A 22,518-nucleotide genomic window follows, 5' to 3' on the forward strand; every position below is an offset into this window, starting at 1 on the left:
AGTAGAACAAGCCACGATAACGTCAAAATAACGTTGTTAAAATGAATCATGATCATTGTGATTGAAAAATAACTTAATCATTTTGATGTCATGATAATTTTTTGTCCTGCTTGGGCTACTATAAAGCTACTCTTGGAAAGGATTAATTCTTCGGTCCTTTGAAATTTATTTACAAAACATTCTTTCTCTGTCTCTCTCCCCCTCTTCCTTTCTGCCTTTCTTTCTTCTCGCCTTGCTTTCCTTAGTTAAAAAAAAATTGTATACAGTGTTTGTATTTTTATATATAAAATGGTAAATAGAAAGTGCCCGAGGTATTTAAAAAATAAAATTAAGTTAGTAAGGAATCGAGGAAAAAGTACAAAGAAGATAAAGAGGTATTTAACTTTTAAGCAGATGTAAGGCAAGAGAGGAATAAAAAATGTTGTTAGACGCGCGATGGGTTCAAGATGTATAGTAATTTACCAAACAAAATTAAAAAGAAACCAAGATTGAATAGCTTCAGTGGAGCGCTAGTGCCATACATTAGAAGCAAAGAGGGAGAGTTAGTGCAATAGTTGGATTAAAAGTTACATAGATTGATAAGATTGCTTTAGATTTTATTTACATTTATAAAATATAGCTATTCAAGCTAATAAAGATCGATCAATCAATCAATCACTTATTATTTTTATCGCTCAGTGAAATTATATATGAATAACAAAAAAAAAATACATTTTTCTTTAACGATCCAATGTATTTATTCTCACGTGCAACGATTTGCCAATGAATCAATTGCATACCCCATGGTGTGATAGCTACTTGTTACGAGGTTGGCATGTACCGAGTGACCAATACAGAAAAGCGTGCGCACATGACATGCACATATATAAACGTAGAATTAAATCTACTATGCTCGCACGACTCGTCTCTTTTTCTCTCTCTTGAGCGCGTGCATCCATAATTGATGCCTATGGTATATTCTTTCCATATCTTTTGATGTATCAAGTCTGTTGCCAATGCAGCACAGAGTTGAGTACAGCGAAAGCGTTACGCGCGTGTAGAAACAGTATTGGTTTACATCGCTTAATACTACACGCATATGTAAGTAGTGAGCCACTTCCTGATGGCGCAATGGTCCGTTCCCCCTCCTCTCTCTCTCTCTCTCTCTCTCTCTGTTCTTCCCCTTCTTTTTCTTTCGCATCGTTGTTTCTTCGATTCTCCATCTTCGTCAGTTTTTTTCCCATTTTTTTGTTCGTTTATTTTAACAAAATATCTTCGTACATATATGTTCTTTTCTAGAATTATTGCACACAAAATTCATACATTGAATAAAACTCAAATTTGAAATAAAGTATACAAAATTTCACAAAGATATATCAAAATAAATCGTTAAGTTTCGAAAGAGTCTTCGCTGAAAGCAGAAGAAGGAAAATAGTGCAGGAGGCGTAAACTGAAAAAAAATTTGCTGATAGCTACCAAATGTTGAGTGAAATAATAAATTAAATTTTACATTAATATAACAAAAAATATTTTCCTGAATATTTAGCAAGTATTATCAAATTTAGTAATACTTGCAACATATTTTGGAGAGTAAAGTTATTTTTGGTTACATTAACCTGCAAATATTTAATTGGCATTGTTCCACTTAATATTTGGTAACTGTTACCATGAAACTCATCTTTTTTTCAGTGTACGCGTAGCGAGATTAATTTTTACAATCTGTGTTATTGATTCCTAATACAAAAAAGACTCATCCGCTCTACAAAATAATTTGCGGATCGGTATGATTGTAGAGAAAAAGAGAAGAGTTTCCACGTTGCTTGCAGACTAGCGAAAATTTTGCTAGCTTTTCCCTTTGTTGCCACGGTGCGAACGAGAGCAAGGTTATACTACACGTTTCCTACTTAATTGTGCGATCATATAGAATTATAGAGTACGTTATAAAGCACATTTCAAACCATATAAAATCAACGATTATGATACGTCCATAATGCATTGTTATGATTTAACTACGCACGTAAAATGTACGTATATACGATAGATGATTTTTTCTTCAATGTAACAGCCAAGTTTCCCGCTTGGCGACATATCGCTATCTAGATCTTAATTATAAAGATTTATGGACGCAGAGAGCAATCTCAACATAATTAGGTTCATATATTTTTGCGAAACTTTCACGAAAGATTTTCCCATATATATGCGCGTGGGTACACCGCGCGCGACGCGACGCAAAGTCTTTTAATGAAAAGGTAGAAGAGAATTATGGCTTTTCGTTCGTTTCTCTTTCCCATATATTTTATTTCCAAACGCGACACGCTCTGTATAAATAAAACTCGGATTACGGTAATTTTGCGATAACAGAAATGTTTCAAATTTATTTCTTTTTTTTTACATCATTTTTAATAAGTCTTACCGATAACATATTCTTCTTTGTCTCTAAAAAATTAATTAAAAACACACTACTAAAATTGACGCTTTTTCGCATTTTAGCAAAACTATCGCATCGTCTTAAGTATTAAGTGTTATATAAGCGTTAATATCCTTGACTAACTTTCTTACACTTATCGCCGAAAATAGATTTCTCGGATAAATCCTTTGAACGCATGATCATCACTTACGTTTGAATGATAACGCAACGTCCTTCACATAATATTTCCGTTCTAGCAACGGGATATTACGCGGGATATCACTGTTCTACAGAGTGTACACGAGTAAAAAGCTGATAACTGTGCATCACGTGCAATCAAGTATTAAAAAATGCGCGATGATCATGGTCAAGAAGAAATCGACTCGCGATCGGTTTAAATTTCCACCGAAAGAGCTAACATTAATTAGATCAAGCGTTGTTCGAACGAGATGAACTGTGACGCAAACTGTGGAGAGACGGAAAGGGAGAGAGAAAGAGAGAGAGAGAGAGAGAGAAGGAAAAAAATGTGTGTATTAACATTTAACAAGGATGCGCATAAATGCGGTAACCGCGAAATGGTGATGAAGATGCGAATCGCATTGTCGCAATTGTCGATGGCTTGTCGACCAGCAGGTCGCTACCATCACTGCTACCAGGCCGCCAGCAAAAGACCGCTGCGCCGCGCGCCTCTCGATCGAACGAGCGCGTGAATGAAACACGGGTGGAGGAGCGGTTACGAGGAAAAAATATGAATGAAGTCGTGGTAGTGACAGTCGCGTACGGTTTACGTTTAGCGCGCATGCGTCCCTGAGCCGTAATGCATGTAGTAGCACGTGCATCGCGTTTCGTGTCATTCAGCGTGAACAACGTAAAACTATATATGGAACACGAGGGACGATCGGTCTGTGATCGGTCTGTCATCGACCAAGGTGACGCGACCAGTGACGACGATCGATCGCCAAAGATAGCACACGTAATCTTTCCTTTTATCACGCGAATCTGATTCATTTCTTTTGACAATCGATAACGCGCGCGCGCGCACCGTAGATCGGTAGACGGTATAATACATCGTCCATACCATATTTTTCCAAATAACTTTATTCTAAGAGCGCAAAGTCGCAATATCGCATACGTTATAACGCTATACCTAACTTTTTCAACTGATGATTCGATAAGTTTAAATGGAGCAGATTCTAATACGTTGGTAACATCCCGAGGCGGCTGCTATCCGCGCGCGCCTCGTAGTCTAGCTTTCTTCGTCTTCCGCGAACATCGACCGAGACTGCAGTCAAGTTAATTCGCGTGCACCCGCGCCGCGACGATTGCGCACGCTGTTGAGCAAATGTATATTGTACGAACGTACTACTTTGTCATAAAAGTTATACGCCCCGGGATGTCGGGAAATGGAATGACAGTCTCGGAGAAGCAAGTCGCAATGTTAGATTTTCGAATTGATCTTTCTCCGCTTAGTTAATAGCACTCTCGTTGTCACTTGAGAAATCAAAAACATTCGAAAAGAAACATGCATGGGTACTTTCCATCTTTTTTGGAATTCAATGAGCAAACAAAAGCGATGTAACGCGACGCTTGTGTTACTAAATGAAAATTTAAACACAGCCAAAGTGCACAAAGTGTACGGCGGGGCGCGAGAACATTTATGTTCCCTATGGCGCCTAATGCACGCCACTATAGTGCAGTGCCAGCGGGGAGTGTGCTGTGTGCTGTGTGCTGTGTGCTGTGTGCGCGCCGCGCCGCGCCGCGCCGGATCTTCGTGGACGTGCGAACATGACGGAAATTGAGTGCGGCCAATGTGTGCATGCATGGTTGCTTTCCCACGACTGAGAGATGACTCGTTATCGTTAGCGCGATGCGCATTTTGTGTATGCTGTGAAAATACAATTACGTCGCTGTTGTTGTAATGGTACCGTGTGTAAATGCTTGAATAAACTAAGGCGTGCTTCTCTCTCATCCCGATTGCTCGTCGTGTCACGATGCCCCAAAGTATAAACGCGCGCGCGCTTAGATATAAAGCGTTTTGTTCAACATTATTTCCAACGAATAACTTGTTTCTTTTCATTAATTTTCCGCAGACGACGTGTAACGTGTATCGATGAGGCTTCTCCTTTTTTCGTCCTACCTTCTCGACCTCATCGAGTCTCATAGGTCGATGGATGCAACCAATCTTTATCATTCTCTATTTATTTATATTTGTAAATATTAAGGTGTTGTGCGCTCTTACAAAGCGCAACAAATATCAGTAAATATTAATCGTATATATACAGGTCCCTGTATGCACCTATACGAATATATCGACGGCGCGGCGGCAGTGGGCGCACCCTGTATAATACTTCGCTCACCTTTCCTACCGGAAATTATTTCGTCGATTCCAGCCAATTTTTCCGCTTACAATTAGTTGCTACGCACATTCAGAGGTTTGAAACGGAAGTGATATATTACGGAATACACGTGCAATTAATTGTCAACTTGTACAACACGTTAATGCTCATTGTTTGTATCAAAATTTACCTCCTTTCTCTCTCTCTCTCTCTCTCTCTCTCTCTCTCTCTCTCTTTACTTCATCATTTTCTTCTCTTTCTGATCTTCTATTGGTAATAAGATTTCTTCATATCATGCTTGATCTCTCTTCTCTCATCATCATCTTATTTAAAACCGATTAATACTCGTCGTAACTTAGACCACATGTGTTCGGAACCAATCGTTTCATTAGAAACTCTGTAAATATGTTATAGGTAGTATCGAGTCATACATTAAACCTTTATACGATAACGCGAATGAATATGTTTGGGACTGGTAGTAGTTCTCAGAAAGCGTATTCTAGATTTAATTTCTTGTAAGAATCTTGAAAGGGAGAATTGCAATATTATTTTATATTCTTTATCTCTCTAAAAATTGTGGGTTTTCTATCTTTTGTTAATATGTATTCATTTTAATGTAGGCGCCTATACCAGGTTTTTTATTTTATTTTCAGCAATACTATTGTCTGTTGATTTTATAACTGAGGCGCTATCTCAATTTTTATCTTTATAATATTATAGCTTGGCGTCTATCCAACTTTATTTTGTGTTATTATTTTCAATATTGTTCCATATTTTGAATTTCTGTTACATTATTACTTCGATTATTTTTAGTTGTTTTTGTTTTATTTGTTTGTTTTTCTTATTGTTAGTAATACTAAAAGCCGCGACACAGGCTTTTGCGTAGCTGCATAACCGCATGCATAAGAAAGTTGATTGGTCCGTTAGTACAAGCATAAGGAAATGGACCAATCAGTTTCTTTATGCATACGGTTATGCAGCTATGCAAAAGCCTGTGTCGCGGCCTTAATACATTCCTTTTCTTATACTGTACATATTTTTAGAGAGCCTTGCCCTAGAATATCAATAAAGCTCATTCATTCATTCATTCATTCATTCATTCATTCATTCATTCATTCATTCATTCATTCTCTTTGTCCAGAGGAATGTAAGATAAAAATATTTGCGGATGATACTTTAATATATATGTAGCTGGTGAAAGTAGTGCAGAGAGTTAGAAAGAAAAATGAATACGGTCTTTGCTATAGTAGAAGAGTGGATAAATATAAATAAATTAAAAATGAATGTAGGAAAAATGAAATATATGATAATTAGAAGCATAAAGAAAGAGCTAAGAGGTAATTGCGTTGAAATGCTTGGATGGAACTGAGATAGAGCGTGTAGAAATGATAAAGTATCTGGGTATAATTATTGACGGGGTATAATACTGGGTATAATATAGACTGCGATTCAAAGACCATTGTGATTATGTGCTTAAAAAAATAGAGGAAAAAAACGAGTTTTCTTAATAAAATAGGTAATTCCATATCGATATATACTGATATAGATGTATTGTTTATAAGACAATCATAGTTCTTCACTTTGAGTATTGTGCGACGTTGTTAATTGATATGAGTGAAACGCAGCTAACAATAGATTGCAAGTAGATTGCAAAAAGCGCAAAACCGAGCTATGAGAGTCATATTGCAATATAATAAATATACCAAAGCTAGTAGATTATATACTACAAGCGCTGCAGTTTATGTCTATAAGAGAGAGTCTATGTTATAATGTATGTACATTTATTTTTAAGATTGTAAATAACATGCTACCGGAACAATTAAAAGATCAATTAGAATTAATGGGAAGTAAAAGTGATAGACAAACGCGACAAACTGGGGATATTGCAATAGGATTTCGTAGAACAAGAAGTGCGTAAAAGAGTATGTTTTATAAAGGTGTGAAAATGTACAACGCATTGGCAGCCGAAATTAAAAGATGCGAAAAACTTGAGTCGTTTAAGCGAAGGGTGAAGGAGTATATATTAAGTATTGTATAATTGTAAATATGTATTCACAAATAGCTGAGAAAGCTAAAAAAGTTTAATCAATCTTTTTCTCTCTTTCTTCTCTCTCTCTCTCTCTCTCTCTCTGTGTGTGTATGTGTATTTAATCTTTTTTGTTTTCCTTTGACATTTTAAAGCGAATGATACCTGTGACATTATATAGATTATTTGCATTCCTTCCGTGTTGATGCATTGCGACAAAAATTTAATCTGGCTCGATATATAATTATACGTTATACGTACATACATATATATACTACAAAATTAGGAAAAAAGTGGCAAATCGCGTAGCAAGCAACGTAGGATAATAGACTTTCCAAGCAGGAAACTGAAACGGAAAGGAAGGTTTTAAGCCCATCCGTTCAAAGGGGCTTTATTCACAAAACTCTATCCAACAAACGAGAAGAAAAAAGTATCATAATTCATAATTTTTTATTATAATATAATTAGCTCTTTCACCGATATTACGTTATAAATTAATTTAATCGTATCCTTGCGATCGCGCAAGATTACTCCTCTCTTCCGGCGCATCTCTTCTTTTTCCTAAATTAAAAAATTTTACGTGATATTACTAAATCTTGTTCAATGTAGGGTTGTGTTATGATCGAAAAAAACAATTCGGCGCAGAAGGGATCCGATAGCCCACCAACCAATCATCTTGACTTATCTAACCCAACCAACGAAAAAACTCTAGGCATCGGTCCCGTGTGCTATCAGGATCCGCTGAAGAAAAAACGATTTACTCGATTTACGCTTGAGCGTTAAGTACCCTTAGGAATATAACGAAATGTTTACACTAGTAATATATCGAGTGTCACGCGCGTAAAAATGTTTCTTCCTTGTAGGTTAGGGCTTGAGAAAGATAGTTGTAAGAGAATCATGTAGTCGTAGTCGCAAATCGAACGCAGCAACAATTGGCGACCACGTCGTGGTCGATGCCATACGAAATAATTGACGTTTACGTATATGACATCAATACGATTGGCGATTGACGATTAACGTTGTTAGATTGTTTGGGCGTTGGACTTGCGCGACTACTGTATGACTTTATTACGGCCATCTTTCTGCTCAGAGTTGACGCAATAATCGAGAGGGAGGAAGAGGAACACGTAGGCTGAACGTATTCGTAATTGCGAGAAAAAGCATTGTACGAGCGAAAAGCATTGTATGGCGGGTTTCTAGATTGAGAGAAGCCAGCGCATTATTCTCACGCGTGAGTAAGACCGTACGTGCAGCTTGTAATTGATCGTTTTTCGCGGAAAAACAAGCGGCACATCGCACGTTTCCCAACAGTCTCATCGCTAGCTGCGCGATAACGAGAGAAAAATCGTGGAATAACAGGAGAAACTCCGTGAGAGAAAGAGAGTATCCGCACGCGGAATTGTGAGGATAAAGTAATAATTATATATACGCGAGCACAAGTAGGACGTACGATCCTTTCGGGGCCATTGTTATTCGATCGCTGCTTCTGTTGTAAAAGCTGCTCTAGCTAACCGTATGCATAAGGCGATTTTTGGCGATCGTCTGGTATATGTACCAAGGTATACCAGAACATTCTCAAGGTACCAGAATAAGCTCCACCCCTACCACTAATAACCTTGATACATATACCAGACGATCGCCAAAAATCGCCTATAATTGTTATTATCGCCGCCGCAATTGCGACCAATATTACGATTGTCACGTCGAATTCAAATTCTTTGTACTTATACAAATTATTTTTATGATAACGCAACGGGCAACATGCAATTTTAAATTTCACTCAAGTTTTCCTATTCTTCGTTGTATTCGGATTTCTGTATCATTCTTCTTATCAATACAATCTTTATACATTACTCTTTGATGCGATTCTTTTGACGAGCAAAGCGAAAATAATCTTATTAATTCTAATTGATTTATTTCCATAAAATCTCTCCCGATATAGTTGATGAATGCACCGTGTGGCCATCATAATACTAGCTAAAATAATTTCTTTTCATAGTTTAATATTTCCCCTGAAAATCACGCGCGTCATCGGCATCCGATAAAGATTTCTTTGCTTGAGAAGCAATGTGTAAAATGCGTGATAACGTTACACCTTGCTCGCTTTTGCACCTGTTGCGTCTATTCTTATAGAAAATTCTCGACTATCGATATCGGTTATAAAAGACAAGACGGAAAGCGATCTTAAGACGACATTTTATTTACGTCGAACTCGTGTTTCATCATTTTTACGTAGAGGGTACTTTTCTCCAATTGTTTAACACGTCTCAACATGTGTATGTATAATACTAATGCATATGATTGATGCATATAGTTTAGATGGATGTAAGAAATTGTTTATTTTTAATTTCATTGTTTATCCCTTAGCATTTTTCAATTCCTAGTGGTAATTAGAAATGAAAATAATTGAAAAAAACTAAAAACTGGAGTAAAAACAAAAGAAAAAAAACTGTTTTTTTTTTACTCTAAGTTTTTCATCTCTAGTGATAATAAAAACTACGTTTTCTGCATCATTTTAATCTCATCCGCCGCCGCCGCAACTAATTAATCACTAGAAAACATAAATTTGTACAACCAAGTATGTAATTATCTCACTAAATACGAATATGGTATGTATAGTGTTAGGTGTTGACAATTGCAACAATTGAAATACATCTTGTGTCTCTGTATGCATTAATGTGTCTAGAAATATTGCAATTGGAAAGCTCCGATAATATTAATTTTATATAAAAGGAACGATCGTATTGCGAACTGCAGTGCATTGCACGCATCAGAATCAAGAATCAGAGTCAAGAAAGTGCGAAAGAAGGATCTTATCATTCTTCGCACAAGTTTCCGTTCTCAGCACTGTTCGATTGTTTCTCGGTTGTAGGTGTAACATAGCGTATTCGGCTATAAACAATTCTTTACAATTGTTTTCGAAAGTGAGAAACTCTATAAGAATATTTGACTACAAATGACGAATCTACTAACTTTATCGTTTTTATATCGAATCGAGTGCTTTCCAATTGCTTGACACAAAAATGCATAAAATGTAATATTGTATACGACATTCCATTGGAACAAAATATGTTCTAATGTATACGCTGGTGCATAGTTTCAGATAGAGGTAGGATTATATCTCGTACAGCATATTTTACTCGCTGAATGATTTTAATATGTCCTTAGAACATCTTAACGCCCTTAGGATCATGTTAATTCTTTCTATTTTGTTACTCAGTGAATATCAAAAAAGATGCTTATGTGATTGTCTTGTATAATTTTTATAAATGTCCCGAAAAGCATATCCTTTTTGGTATAAAACTTTATTACTAGAAATTTTGCTTATTTCTCGAGTGAATAAAATGTATGTGTGTATACGCGTGCGCGTGCGAGAAAAAAAAAAGAAAATATCTGTCAATGATTTGTATTTATATATAAATATGTATGTACAGTGAGGTGCAACGATTCGCAGGGTCATAGTAGGTAGCTTGAGTTACCGACGCTGAGTCGGTAACGATAACGCACGCGCGCGCTCGGAACATGAATAATTTTATAGATCAAATGTTTTTATTATTTATGTTTATTACTTTATTAGTCTACATATTTGTGTATAACTATATATAATTATGTATGAAATATTTTTACTGGAAGTGAGAAAGATAAAGAAATAAATTAATATGTCTCAGATACTTTATTTTCAATTTTAAATATAAATTTATTTAGTTTAATGTAATTATGTTTTTGTTTCTATTGCGTATAAACAATAATATATTCATATAATTACATACGCAAAATTATTAACGCCAAAATGCAGAATAATCTCCGTTACGTTATGTTTATACCATTTGTAGATCTATCCGTATAAATTTGATTCAGTATTATGTTATTATTTTTGCACAGACAGAGATATACATAACAACAAAGATAAACGTGTATGAGAAGGTAGGAAAGGTAAGGGAATAAATCATTTTTTAAAATTAAAAATATCCCAGATAGACAAGCATGCTGGACATAAGAATGCAAACATTTCATGTATCCTTTATGATGCCATTATGACAGCATAAAATTACAAACAATTAAATGTTGCGATTATGCTGTCATATTGCTGTTATATAATTTATATGTTTCACAATATAGCAATATGTTGCCATTTTACTACAAACGCATAACTGCAATTATATATGAAATATTTCTAGTAGAAAATTATGTTTTATTTGTATTATTTGTGAGAACAATAATTGAGCAATCTATTCGATGTATGTTAATTTAGCATTATGTAGTTGTAATGTATATATGAGATAGTTGCATTTTTATGCTGTATTAAATATGCATATTATCAGTCAAAGTACACAACATTTTGTTGAAATAAAATATTGCATATTACAATTCAATTATAACTATAGGTATCTAAACCATATTTTTAAATACATAAAATCTTGGTATTATGCCATCATTTTACTGTTTCTCATTACTTTTAGAGAAATAGCAATTATAATATAAACAATCGGTTATTGATTTGATACTAAATTTTTTTCTTTATATCTCCTCTTCTAAATAAAAAAAGTTTTGGTTAAAATCCGTGAAGTGCGTTTTTGGTTGCATTATTATCACGCCGTGTATTAAAAGCCCACAGAACATATATAATAATTGTTAAAATTGTCGACCGCTTTCCGCGATGTCGATTGGCTGCGATTGAGATCGCGCGCGCGCGACAGCCGACAGCTCGCGTTTTGACGAGCGGTGAACGGTGAGGTTAAGTGCGTGGTGGCCATTGGTGAGGTTGTGTGTGTAGTGTGTTCAACCGCTCGAGGCAAAGAGCCTGGTTGTTCCACCTTTTGGTAAGTATCAAGTAAATTTAACTGTCCGCAGATCGCAAGGGTTTACTTATCAGTTAAATTAACTTGATACTTACCAAAAGGTGGAACAACCGGGCCAAAGTCAAACCTGCAAAACGTAGAACAACTGCGGGCCAAGGTCTGCAAAAGTTGGCAAAAGGTTCGATCATAAACAAATGCCTCTGCCAATCAGTGAGAAATATTATCAAATTATGCAAAGTAATGCAGATAAGTTGAATTCTGCAATAATATATGATAGAGATTTTAATTATAGTTATGTTAATCTTTAAAATGATGGAAAGAATGATCACTTGTTAAAAGTGAATGGAAAAATGGTTGAGAGAGCACATGTTAATGCAAGTTGCTGTAAATATTCACAGCAAAGATTAAGATTATTGAAACATATATTTTATGTCGATGCAATATTTCGTACATGCTATACAGACAATAAATACTGCATATGCCGTTACACATCAAATAGCTAGGTGATTTTATCTTTATTGCTAACAAGCAAATTTATTATATTAAGTGTTAGTAAGTTATAATATGTTACTCAATAAATAATGTTTTTTTACAGTTTATTTTTATTGACAAAAAATGTTCGGTGACAGCATTGATGCAATATTGAATACATAGGAATGATTTGCTATTCTCTATCATCATGATGGCGAAGTAGGTTTCGTGCATTGAATTCGGGCAAAGATATGCCTATAAGAGGCACAGAGAGTGTGTCGGATGGATTGGTACCTATGTTAAAAGTGTATAATACAGCTATTGAGACTGTCTCCAAAATGGGTAAAAATGAAGGACCGATTACTGTATATTTATGCTGATATCTTTGAATTCTTGGATCTCAAAAGAAGTGTTAGTTATTATCTTTTATTGTTATTTCTTTTGCACGATTGTTAAATACATAGAAATATATATTTAAAACAATTATTTTGTAGGCGAGGAGCAGTTTTGAGAACATATGTTATAGGTTGTGGACTCCACATTTCAATGAAGTTTTCATCATGAAACGCGTTTGTGATGATGTATCTAACCTAATTTGTCCGCATGAGTGCCCTGTATTAATTGAAACTTGGGGTGATGAATTTGAAGCTTTGTGTACCAGGTAATTGATATGTATTTTGAATATTATTGAAAATTACACTACTGGAGGTAATATAATTTACGAAAAAATATATTTCTTTGTCATATTTAGATATAAAAAAAAGGATAGGTTCTCGAAGACAAGTTAAAGCCAAGGAATTGATGAGGTTTCTCATCATTCAAATACAATTTGAAACAGGAGTACCATATATGCAGTTTTTAAAGTTGTAATCGCAAATTAAATCGTCAGAATCTGGGTACAATTGAATACAACAGTTTCTCTACTGAAGTACTTCCAATAAAGTTGTCATGTGTAACATATGGCTTCAATCGCTGTCAACATGTTTATGAATTCTACTTTCTAAAGTTCTCATAGAGAACTTTGATTTTTATAAACTTAACAAAGTAGCAAAAATCGTCACCTACAATTGGGATAAAATGATTGGTATTAATTTTTATTCTCTGCCAGAGGTGAAATTGTTATGTGATACACACAGGTCTATCGGTAAGCTATTTATACATAATTAACGTATTATATATGTATATTGCTGTTTTAAAAATTTATTTTTAAAACTAGGTATTATTGTACAAGGATTAGCAGATGCATTGATTTCAATGAGATACTCATTTGAAAGTAACAAAGCTAAGGAACTCAACGTCCACATTTTTGAGACTTTATTATGGCGCTCTAGAAACAAGTTGCGAAATGGTTACTGAAAAGGTCCTGATGAGTCATATGAAGGCAATCCAGTCAGTAAATGTGTATGTATTTAAAGTAAATATTATTCTATTATCTCTTTCAATAGTAAATTCACTAAACTAAAGTATCTATGGCAATAAAGAAGAAGGAATTTATTCATTTTTTAAAACAAAACTTTCCTCAGCCATTCAAGGTTAACTTTATTTCTACTACTTATAAATGACAAATGTATCTAAAATGTCATGTGATAAATAATTTCTTAATTTTTCAGAAGCACTCTCCGAGAATAAACATTTTCAGATACAAAGTGGTACGGAGTTCCGTCACGATATGATTGAAGCCATTTGTAACGCTAAACAACGTAAAAGAAATACAATCAATAAAAAGGAAAATAGAGGGAAACGTTATATCAGAGAAGAAGAAATGCAAAGAATTTTTATGCAGCGTCAACAAAAGCATTTGCGAAAAGAGTAATAATATAGAAAAGTCAAGAGAAATGATATAGAAAAAAGGAGAAAGAGAATTAAATTATCGAAGAAAGTTTAAATTTTGTTACACAAAGTATTATTTTAAAAATTTATTTTATTTGTTTATGTAATTTTTATATTTATATTAATTTTTATATCTTAAGAATTTTATTTCTTTTCAATTTAAGTATAACTTAAGTGTGTTTCAATAATAATTTCAATAATTTTAACAATATCAAAAGATTTTTCATATAGCATTTATAATGGAAACATTTTTTCTTGCCTCGTCTAGTATTTTTTTATTATACACTAAGTATATTACAAATTTGTCTATTATATATTTTATCGAATATTTGTTAGATTTTCATGCAATGAAATATTAAACCTTATTGTAAAATTCAATAAATTATCTTAATAAAAAAACGTGTATAAATTTTATTGTCACTATTTATAATCACACTATTTCTGAATAAATAAGCAGCATATTGCCGCAATTTTTGCAACATTAGATGCACTCTTCCATATGCGGCAAACACATATAAGATTAAGCACACTCCATTTCTAATTAAATAAACAGCATATTGTCGCAATTTTTGCAGCATGAAAAGCCATCTTTTATATGCTGATAACATTTATCTCATTTGGCGACGCATCTTGACGTCTTTATGCAAGCATTTTCAATCGGCAAATTTCGGCAATATGCAGACAATATGCCGAAATTTGTCTATCTGGGGCCAATCGAGAACTTCAATCTCTGGATGTTGAGCGAACCATTCTTATACTATGTGGGCGGTATGAACAGCACTATTGTCTTGAACTAACCGAAATGTCGGCATATCTTCTTCAGTGTATATTCTGCGAACGCTGGGGAGCAACACGTTCTCCAGAATATACACGTATTCTAAAGCATCCATATGCGTCGACACTTCGATTAATTCTCCCGGACAATGAGCACTTATCCACCCCCACATAGCACAAGTGATACGCCCACTTCTCCCGTAAGGAACTACATATTTGGGATCATGGCGACAATTTTCCGGTCTCCACACCCGTAAACGACGATCATCCGTCGAACAAAATACTTTCTCGTCAGTCCAGATAGTTCTGTTCCAATCTTCAGGTGAAGCTGTATTTAATTGATGCAGCGCAAAAGCGACACGATCATCGCAATGTTTCCTCGTTAGAGGAATTTTACGTGCGGCATAATGACAATGCACGTTTGCTTCGTGTAAACGCCTTCGCGCTGTCCAATTAGATATCTGTAAATCAAGTTGATTTACAGAATGCGACACCGGAAGAAAAGGTTCAGCATCTACCTGATTGATTAAAACTGCATTTTCTTCGGCAGTCGTTGATCGCTGTCCACGGTTGTGTTTCCGCTTGTCATCCATCCCTTCTCTTCCTTCTTCCCGCCACCGTTTAATCCATTTTTGCACACTTGATTCACTACATGGAATTCGACGCGCGATTTCTCGCGTGCGTATTCCAGCTTCCCACAATCCGATAATGCGACCACGTTCGAATAGATCGCCATGGTTGCACGAGAATGAATGAATATTAGACAAGAAGTTAAAACAAATGAATAGACGCTCAGCGATTGTATTTTGTTTATATTTCTTTTCCATGCTAGTAAGAGATGCAACAATCGTCGCGCGATTCTGCGCAGGCTTTCTTGCATATCTTACTAGCATCGAAAAGGAATATAAACAAAATACAATCGCTAAATGTCTATTCACCTAAAAATTCTTTTCAGAACCACCAAATTATTTAACGGTGGAACATTTGTCAAGAATGCAATATTTAATAAAAAAAAAAGAAAATATTAAAGAACCAATATATTTTTAATTTTAAAAAATGATTTATTCCCTTACCTTTCCTACCTTCTCATACACGTTTATCTTTGTTGTTATGTATATCTCTGTCTGTGCAAAAATAATAACATAATACTGAATCAAATTTATACGGATAGATCTACAAATGGTATAAACATAACGTAACGGAGATTATTCTGTATTTTGGCGTTAATAATTTTGCGTATGTAATTATATGAATATATTATTGTTTATACGCAATAGAAACAAAAACATAATTACATTAAACTAAATAAATTTATATTTAAAATTGAAAACAAAGTATCTGAGACATATTAATTTATTTCTTTATCTTTCTCACTTCCAGTAAAAATATTTCATACATAATTATATATAGTTATACACAAATATGTAGACTAATAAAGTAATAAACATAAATAATAAAAACATTTGATCTATAAAATTATTCATGTTCCGAGCGCGCGGGTGCGTTATCGTTACCGACTCAGCGTCGGTAACTCAAGCTACCTACTATGACCCTGCGAATCGTTGCACCTCACTGTACATACACACACGCAGTGAGTTTCAATTCCTGTCAACGTTTTACAAGCACTGCAGAAAGAAGTCTGAGAGTGGTCCATGACTATGGGCTTGTTTTCTATTCCTGTACTAGACTGCACTGGAACGTTCCTTTTTGCTTTCGTTAGCTTTCAAACATCTATCTATTTCATTTTAAGTGTACACTAATTCAGAGAGTTCAGGAACAGAAAACAAACGGTATGATTTAGCTGATGCAATTTTTCGAGACGCCATCTATACAACGTGGGCATATACTACGATGCCAATGTACAGGTGTGTGATGTATGTGTGTGTGTGTGTGTGTGTGTTTGTGTTTATGCACATGTAATATACACAGTATTAATGGTAGAACCATTAATAATTACCCTGTGTATATTACATGTGCAACTTTTTACTATTTCTTAGAAATTACAAATGCGTCGGTAAATCATGCTTCTATGGTAAAAAGTGGGTACAACCACTAATAATCACCATGTATGGCCGGTATTCATAGTCGATTCTTATTTCAAGATTGTCTTAAGTAACGTCTTAAGATGCTAATACGGCTTTCTGATTGGTTGATGGTATCTTAAGATGATGCTTAGCGGCGTCTACAATACAGTCATTAAGATGTTACGACTCTGCGACGGACCAATCAAAGAAGAAAAAATCATATATTCTTTTCTTTGATTGGCCCGTTGCAACGTCGCAACATCGTAACGACTGTATTGTAGACGACACTTAAGATGATCTTAAATATAAGAATCGTCTATGAATACCGGCCTATGTAATGTATGTGTAGTGCAATAATTCGAAGAGTATAGTAGATGACTGAGTTATCAACGCCACAGTCTAACATATACAGTATAAATATACTAGACTATGGCGTTGGTAACTCAGCCATCTATTATACTCTTCGAATCATTGCACCGCACTGCGATTTCGGCTGGGGTGCACCGGTGTGCCACCTTACCGGTGGCACACAAACTGGCTCCGACTTTTTTCTCGGGTCCACTTTGTGTACACCCGGCCAATATGCACTTATGAGGTGTATTGAGCCCAGACGAACACGCGGCACCATTAAGGGGTTTGAATTATTTAACTAGCCAAACACAAAAGTTGCACCGACACCTAAAATGTGCAACCGGTGTGCCTCAGCCGAAATCGCTATTAGTAATGCTTATATGCATTATTTAACTGAAATAATTATACATACATATGCTGACATCTATAGATTTGTAAAGTTATCAACAGATGATGCTTCTAATTGTGATTTTGGGTTGGTTTAGTGACGCTAGATATCGCTACCAATAAAACCACCTTGCACGAATACTGTGAATATTGTGTTTCTAACACACATTCCAAGTTTCCAAGTTCATGTTTACACGCTTTGGACGTAAATTGAAAAGATATGTTGACGTTACTTTACGTTATACTTTTGACAATTTTCGCCGGTCATCTGTGCAAAGAACAATTTTGTTCTGTAGATAACGATTCAAAATTCTGTAAAGAAAATGAGATTGATCGGCAGAAATCATCGTTATATACAAAAGGTATCGTTTTTACAACCTTAAATCGGCATTAGCTATTATAATTGTGATATATAAAATGTTACGATATCGCACAATATTCGAAATTTGTATATAAAAATCCATATAAATGTGCTATTTTTTCTATTTTGGTCTATTCTTAGAAATAAATGAAAGTTATAAGAAATATCTAGTAGCAATGGAAAATGCAGAAAAAAGCTACAAGAAATGCAATAATACAAAGCACGAATGCTTTAAAGATGTCATCTTACGAGACCTAGGACCTTTTAGAACTAAGGGCATAAGCGAAGAAATGATTCAAGCTGCTAGAACTAGGTATCTATGGTATTATGGAATATATCAGTGACTTGACATTATTAATATATATATAGGGTATCCCATTTTAAGGGCACCCCGAATAACTTTGAAGAAAGTGATTTTCAAAGAAAATGTTTTAGACAAAAGTTGTATGGTATTGAGAGGGACATAAGAAGGTACTATTGATTTAATCTTGGATAGCGTCGTCAAGCTCAGGTCGAAATCACATCGATTTTTTTAAATGGAACATAATATTTTTTATTTCAAAATCTAATAGCTGATGTCAAGAGCTTTTCAAAACCCTACAAGAAAGTTTATTTTTATTGCGTACTTTCTGAGTTGTGAGGCTTCAAAGCTACAGTGTACTGTAACTTTCAAGCGTCACAACTCGGAAAGTATTTGACGAAAATAAACTTATTTATAGTGTTTTGAAAAGTTCTCGAAATCGACTACCAGAAAATGCAATAAAAGATATAATGTTAGAATATCGGTAGTTCCCTAATTAAAGGGTATCGGTACTTTCCTAATATTCTATATTTTTTATTGCATTTTCTTGTAGTCGATTTCGAGAACTTTTCAAAACACAAATAAGCTTATTTTTGTTAAATACTTTCCGAGTTATGACGCTTGAAAGTTATAGTGCACTGTAGCTTTTAAGCCTCACAACTCGGAAAGTACTCAACAAAAATAAACTTTCTTGTATGATGTTGGAAAACTCTTGACAGCAGCTATTAGATTTTGGAATCAAAAATAGTATGTTCCATTTAAAAAAATTAATGTGACCTTGACCTGAGCTTGACGACGCCATCCAAGGTCAAACCAATAACACCTTTTTATGTCCCCCTCAAACCATACAACTTTTGTCTGAAATATTTTCTTTGAAAATCACTTCCTTTGAAGTTATTTGGAGTGTCCTCTTAAAATGGAACACTCTGTATATTTTTTATTTTCCGTTTTAACTAAAATTTTCTAAATTTTATGGTAATTGCACACAGGGGTACATTTTACCAAGTAATTAAAGGTAAATTGTACAGAGAGAAAGACTGTATGTTTCCAGCCAGATGTGCTGGAATTGAGCATTTTTTATTAAAGGTAATTGGTAACTTATCAGACATGGATTTAGTGATAAATACCAGAGATTATCCTCAATCTAGCGAATATTTTGGAAATGCTATGCCTGTTTTTTCATTTAGTAAGGTGAGAGACAATCCTATCATCTGTTCTAAGAATACACAAAAGTTTTTAACCAAGTGCATAACATGTATAGCATATAATCATGTATTATGTTTCATTTGTTGAATTTAATAAGAGCTGAGCAGCTTGCAAAATATTTATAGACACCACAATATTATGATATTATGTATCCAGCATGGGCATTTTGGGAAGGTGGTCCAGCTATTTCGTTGTATCCTCATGGTCTTGGCAGATGGGATCAACATCGTAAATCTTTAAATAAGGCGAGTTTGGAGATTCCATGGGAAAAAAAGGAAAGTAAAGGATTTTTTCGTGGGTCTAGAACGAGTTCGGAACGCGATAACTTAATTTTATTAAGTCGTAGTAAACCTCATTTAGTAGATGCTCAATATACTAAGAATCAAGCATGGAAATCTAATGAGGTATTATCATATATTTTTCCAAGTCATATTATTGGATTCTATATGACAACACGAATATTTGAAAAATAAATTTTACTTAATTTTAGGACACTTTGCATGCAACACCAGCGTCAGAGGTGTCTTTAGAGTCGCATTGTACATATAAATATTTATTCAATTTTCGAGGCGTGGCAGCTTCCTTTCGATTCAAACATCTATTTTTATGCCGATCATTGGTCTTTCATGTCGGCGACGAGTGGGTAGAATTTTATTATTATGAAATGAAACCCTGGATTCATTACATACCTGTTCCTAAAGATGCACATCAGAAAGAGTTGGAGTAAGATATTACAACATCTAATCTTACTGTTGTTATTGATGTCTATTTTTTTTGCAAGTCAAAGAAGATATCAATTGGTTTAGTTTCTTATCATTTTGTTATTTTTTCAGAAATTTAATTGAATTTGTGCAGAACAATGATGATATAGCAAAAAAAATTGCTTATCGCGGAAGAGACTTTATATGGAATAATTTGCGGATGTCAGACATAACATACTTCTGGAAACAACTTCTTAAAAGTTATGGTAAACTTGTAGCATATAAACCAGTATTAAAGAAAGATGTCATAAACATTAGAGAAAAACAGTAATATATGATAATTTTGAACATTAAACGAAATTGTTCGGTATCCTTTTAGATAATGTATAGATTAATCTCCCTTCTCCCTCCCACCGTTTCCCTATTTCTCTGTGCTCGCGCGCGTGCCTATGTATGGATATATGTGTGCAGGGTTGGGAAGTAACGTTCGTTACTTGTAACGCCATTACTGTTTTTGTAGCTTTTTTATGGTAACGAGCGTTAGCTTTTTATGTTTGTAACGGTAACGTCGTTGCATTTTTACAGTAACGGTAACGAAATCTAGCCGTTACTTTTTCTTTACTTTAATTCCTTATTGTCTATTTAATAGATCACGCATTAGTCTTGATTGAATACAAATATTTTTATCCAAATCAAATGACAATAAATTTTCAAAATCATAATGCACAACGTACATACAATTGAAAAATGGTCTTAAATATTCAATTACTCATTAAATTAGTTTAAAGTTGATTTTTTGTATTGATTAATAATGTTTGATTAATCATCATTCATAATCAATCACAATCATTTAAATGTGATGATTATGAATCGCAATTGTAATAAGATTTAGTGAAAGAATCATGTTCTTAAGCGAATATAGAATGTTTTTTATCATCTAATAAATATGTTTTTTTCTTATTGTTCTATATTAAAGGACTCCCACGATTTGAGTAAAAAAACATTGGTAAATTTTTTTACTTTTAATATGTTACAGTTTTCTGACGAAAATTCAATTAATTGATAATATTTTTTTTACATAAATCGTACAGGATTTTTTTTTAATTTTGTATTTACTATTATATAAAAATTTAGTTTTGTTTCTTTTGTTATGAATATACGTATATACATCGAGGGGGTAATCACTTGGAAAATAAGTGTACACCGGACTTCAAGACTTTACCGGACTACATAGACTTCATCGGACTACGTCGCACTTCACCAGATTTTATCGGATTTTGCCGAACTTCATTGGACTACGTTGGACTTTGCCGGACTTTATCGGAATTCGCGAACTTTATATTTCATCGGATTATACCGGACTTCCCTGAACTTCATCGGACTTTGCAAACTTCGCCGGACTTCGCAAACTTCGAGTTTTATCGGATTACACCGAACTTTGCCGGACTTCATCGGACTACGTTGAACTTCATTGGACTACGCCGGTCTTCGCCGGACTTCATTGGACTTTGAGGAATTCAACGGACTTCTAGCGGGTTGTACCGGAATTCAGGCGATCAACGAGCGCGACAGGAGAAGATCGTTCCCTGCGGACGATTGTTGTTGGTATTGTTGTGTGTTCGATCTTGGTCTTCTTGTAAAACAAGCTGTCGCTTATATTTATTAAAAACCGTCAGTTTGTAAAGTCGATCTTATTTATGATTTCTAAAGCGCTTGTATACAATCGAAGTGCGCGAGTGTACGAGTGTATGAGACGATCTATCTAACAATGTATATATCAATATATATATATATATATATATATATATATATATATATAGATTGTTCAATAAAAAATATAGATTGTTAGAGAAGTACCGATACTCTTTAATTAGGGAACTACCGATACTCTAATATTGTATTTTTTATTACGTTTTCTTGTAGCTTATTTCAAGACTTTCCCAAAACACTACAAGAAAGTTTATTTTTGTTAAGTACTTTTCGAGTTGTGTTGCTTGAAAGTTACAGTACACCATAGCTTTCAAGCCTAACAACTCGGAAAGTACGAAAAATAAACTTTTTTGTAGTGTTTTGGAAAGGTCTCGAGTTAAGCTATAAGAATATGTAATAAAAAGTTTGCAGTCCCATTTAAAAAATTAAAGGTGTCCTTCACGTGACCTTCAAGCAACTATTCAAGGTTAAATTAATGACACCATTTTATGTTTCCTTCGAAACCATGCAACTTTTGTCTGAAACATTTTTTTTTTAATGTCGCGTTTACGAAAAAATCGGGTGAGACGGGTGGTCTGGGACACCCTGTATATATTGTGTGTATATATATATATATATATATATATATGTTATTGAAAAAATTTTGAATTATTTCTGAGATTTAAAATATGACGAGGTTTAAATCTAAAAATAATGTTTAATTTAATTTTCTATAAAAATTGTGCAGTATAAAAATGGTAAAAAGTAAATAAGATATTGATATAAAAAATTCGAAAAATTATTAGACAAGTTACATAAATATAAAAAAAATTAGGTTCTATACAATTGTATATAAGTTTAGAGAATTGAAAGTTT

At 34.2% G+C, this 22,518-nt stretch overlaps 1 protein-coding gene and 1 pseudogene across 1 annotated transcript; both read left to right on the plus strand.

Annotated features, from left to right (window-relative positions):
* Positions 1 to 10,749: 10,749 nt before the first annotated feature.
* LOC105204928 lies at positions 10,750 to 13,871 on the plus strand (annotated as a pseudogene).
* Positions 13,872 to 17,519: 3,648 nt separating this feature from the next.
* On the plus strand, positions 17,520 to 20,796 carry LOC105198301 (O-glucosyltransferase rumi homolog). Its single transcript, XM_011164968.3, has 6 exons — positions 17,520 to 17,746; positions 17,887 to 18,058; positions 19,036 to 19,237; positions 19,378 to 19,656; positions 19,743 to 19,975; positions 20,086 to 20,796. The coding sequence occupies exons 1-6, from the start codon at positions 17,605 to 17,607 to the stop codon at positions 20,282 to 20,284; spliced, it is 1,227 nt and encodes a 408-aa protein (XP_011163270.1). The 5' UTR covers positions 17,520 to 17,604; the 3' UTR covers positions 20,285 to 20,796.
* The last annotated feature ends 1,722 nt before the right edge of the window (positions 20,797 to 22,518 follow it).

Source organism: Solenopsis invicta, chromosome 12 (assembly GCF_016802725.1).
Source record: "Solenopsis invicta isolate M01_SB chromosome 12, UNIL_Sinv_3.0, whole genome shotgun sequence".
Classification (NCBI taxonomy): Eukaryota; Metazoa; Arthropoda; class Insecta; order Hymenoptera; family Formicidae; genus Solenopsis; species Solenopsis invicta.

What these genes read in the sequence shown, in the direction of transcription:
- LOC105198301 (XM_011164968.3), top strand. Translation starts at nt 17,605, where the DNA reads ATGTTGACGTTACTTTACGTTATACTTTTGACAATTTTCGCCGGTCAT. An exon ending in CTGTTTTTTCATTTAGTAAG is followed by an intron (nt 19,238 to 19,377) that starts GTGAGAGACAAT and finishes AAATATTTATAG; the next exon opens with ACACCACAATATTATGATAT. An exon ending in GCACATCAGAAAGAGTTGGA is followed by an intron (nt 19,976 to 20,085) that starts GTAAGATATTAC and finishes TTATTTTTTCAG; the next exon opens with AAATTTAATTGAATTTGTGC.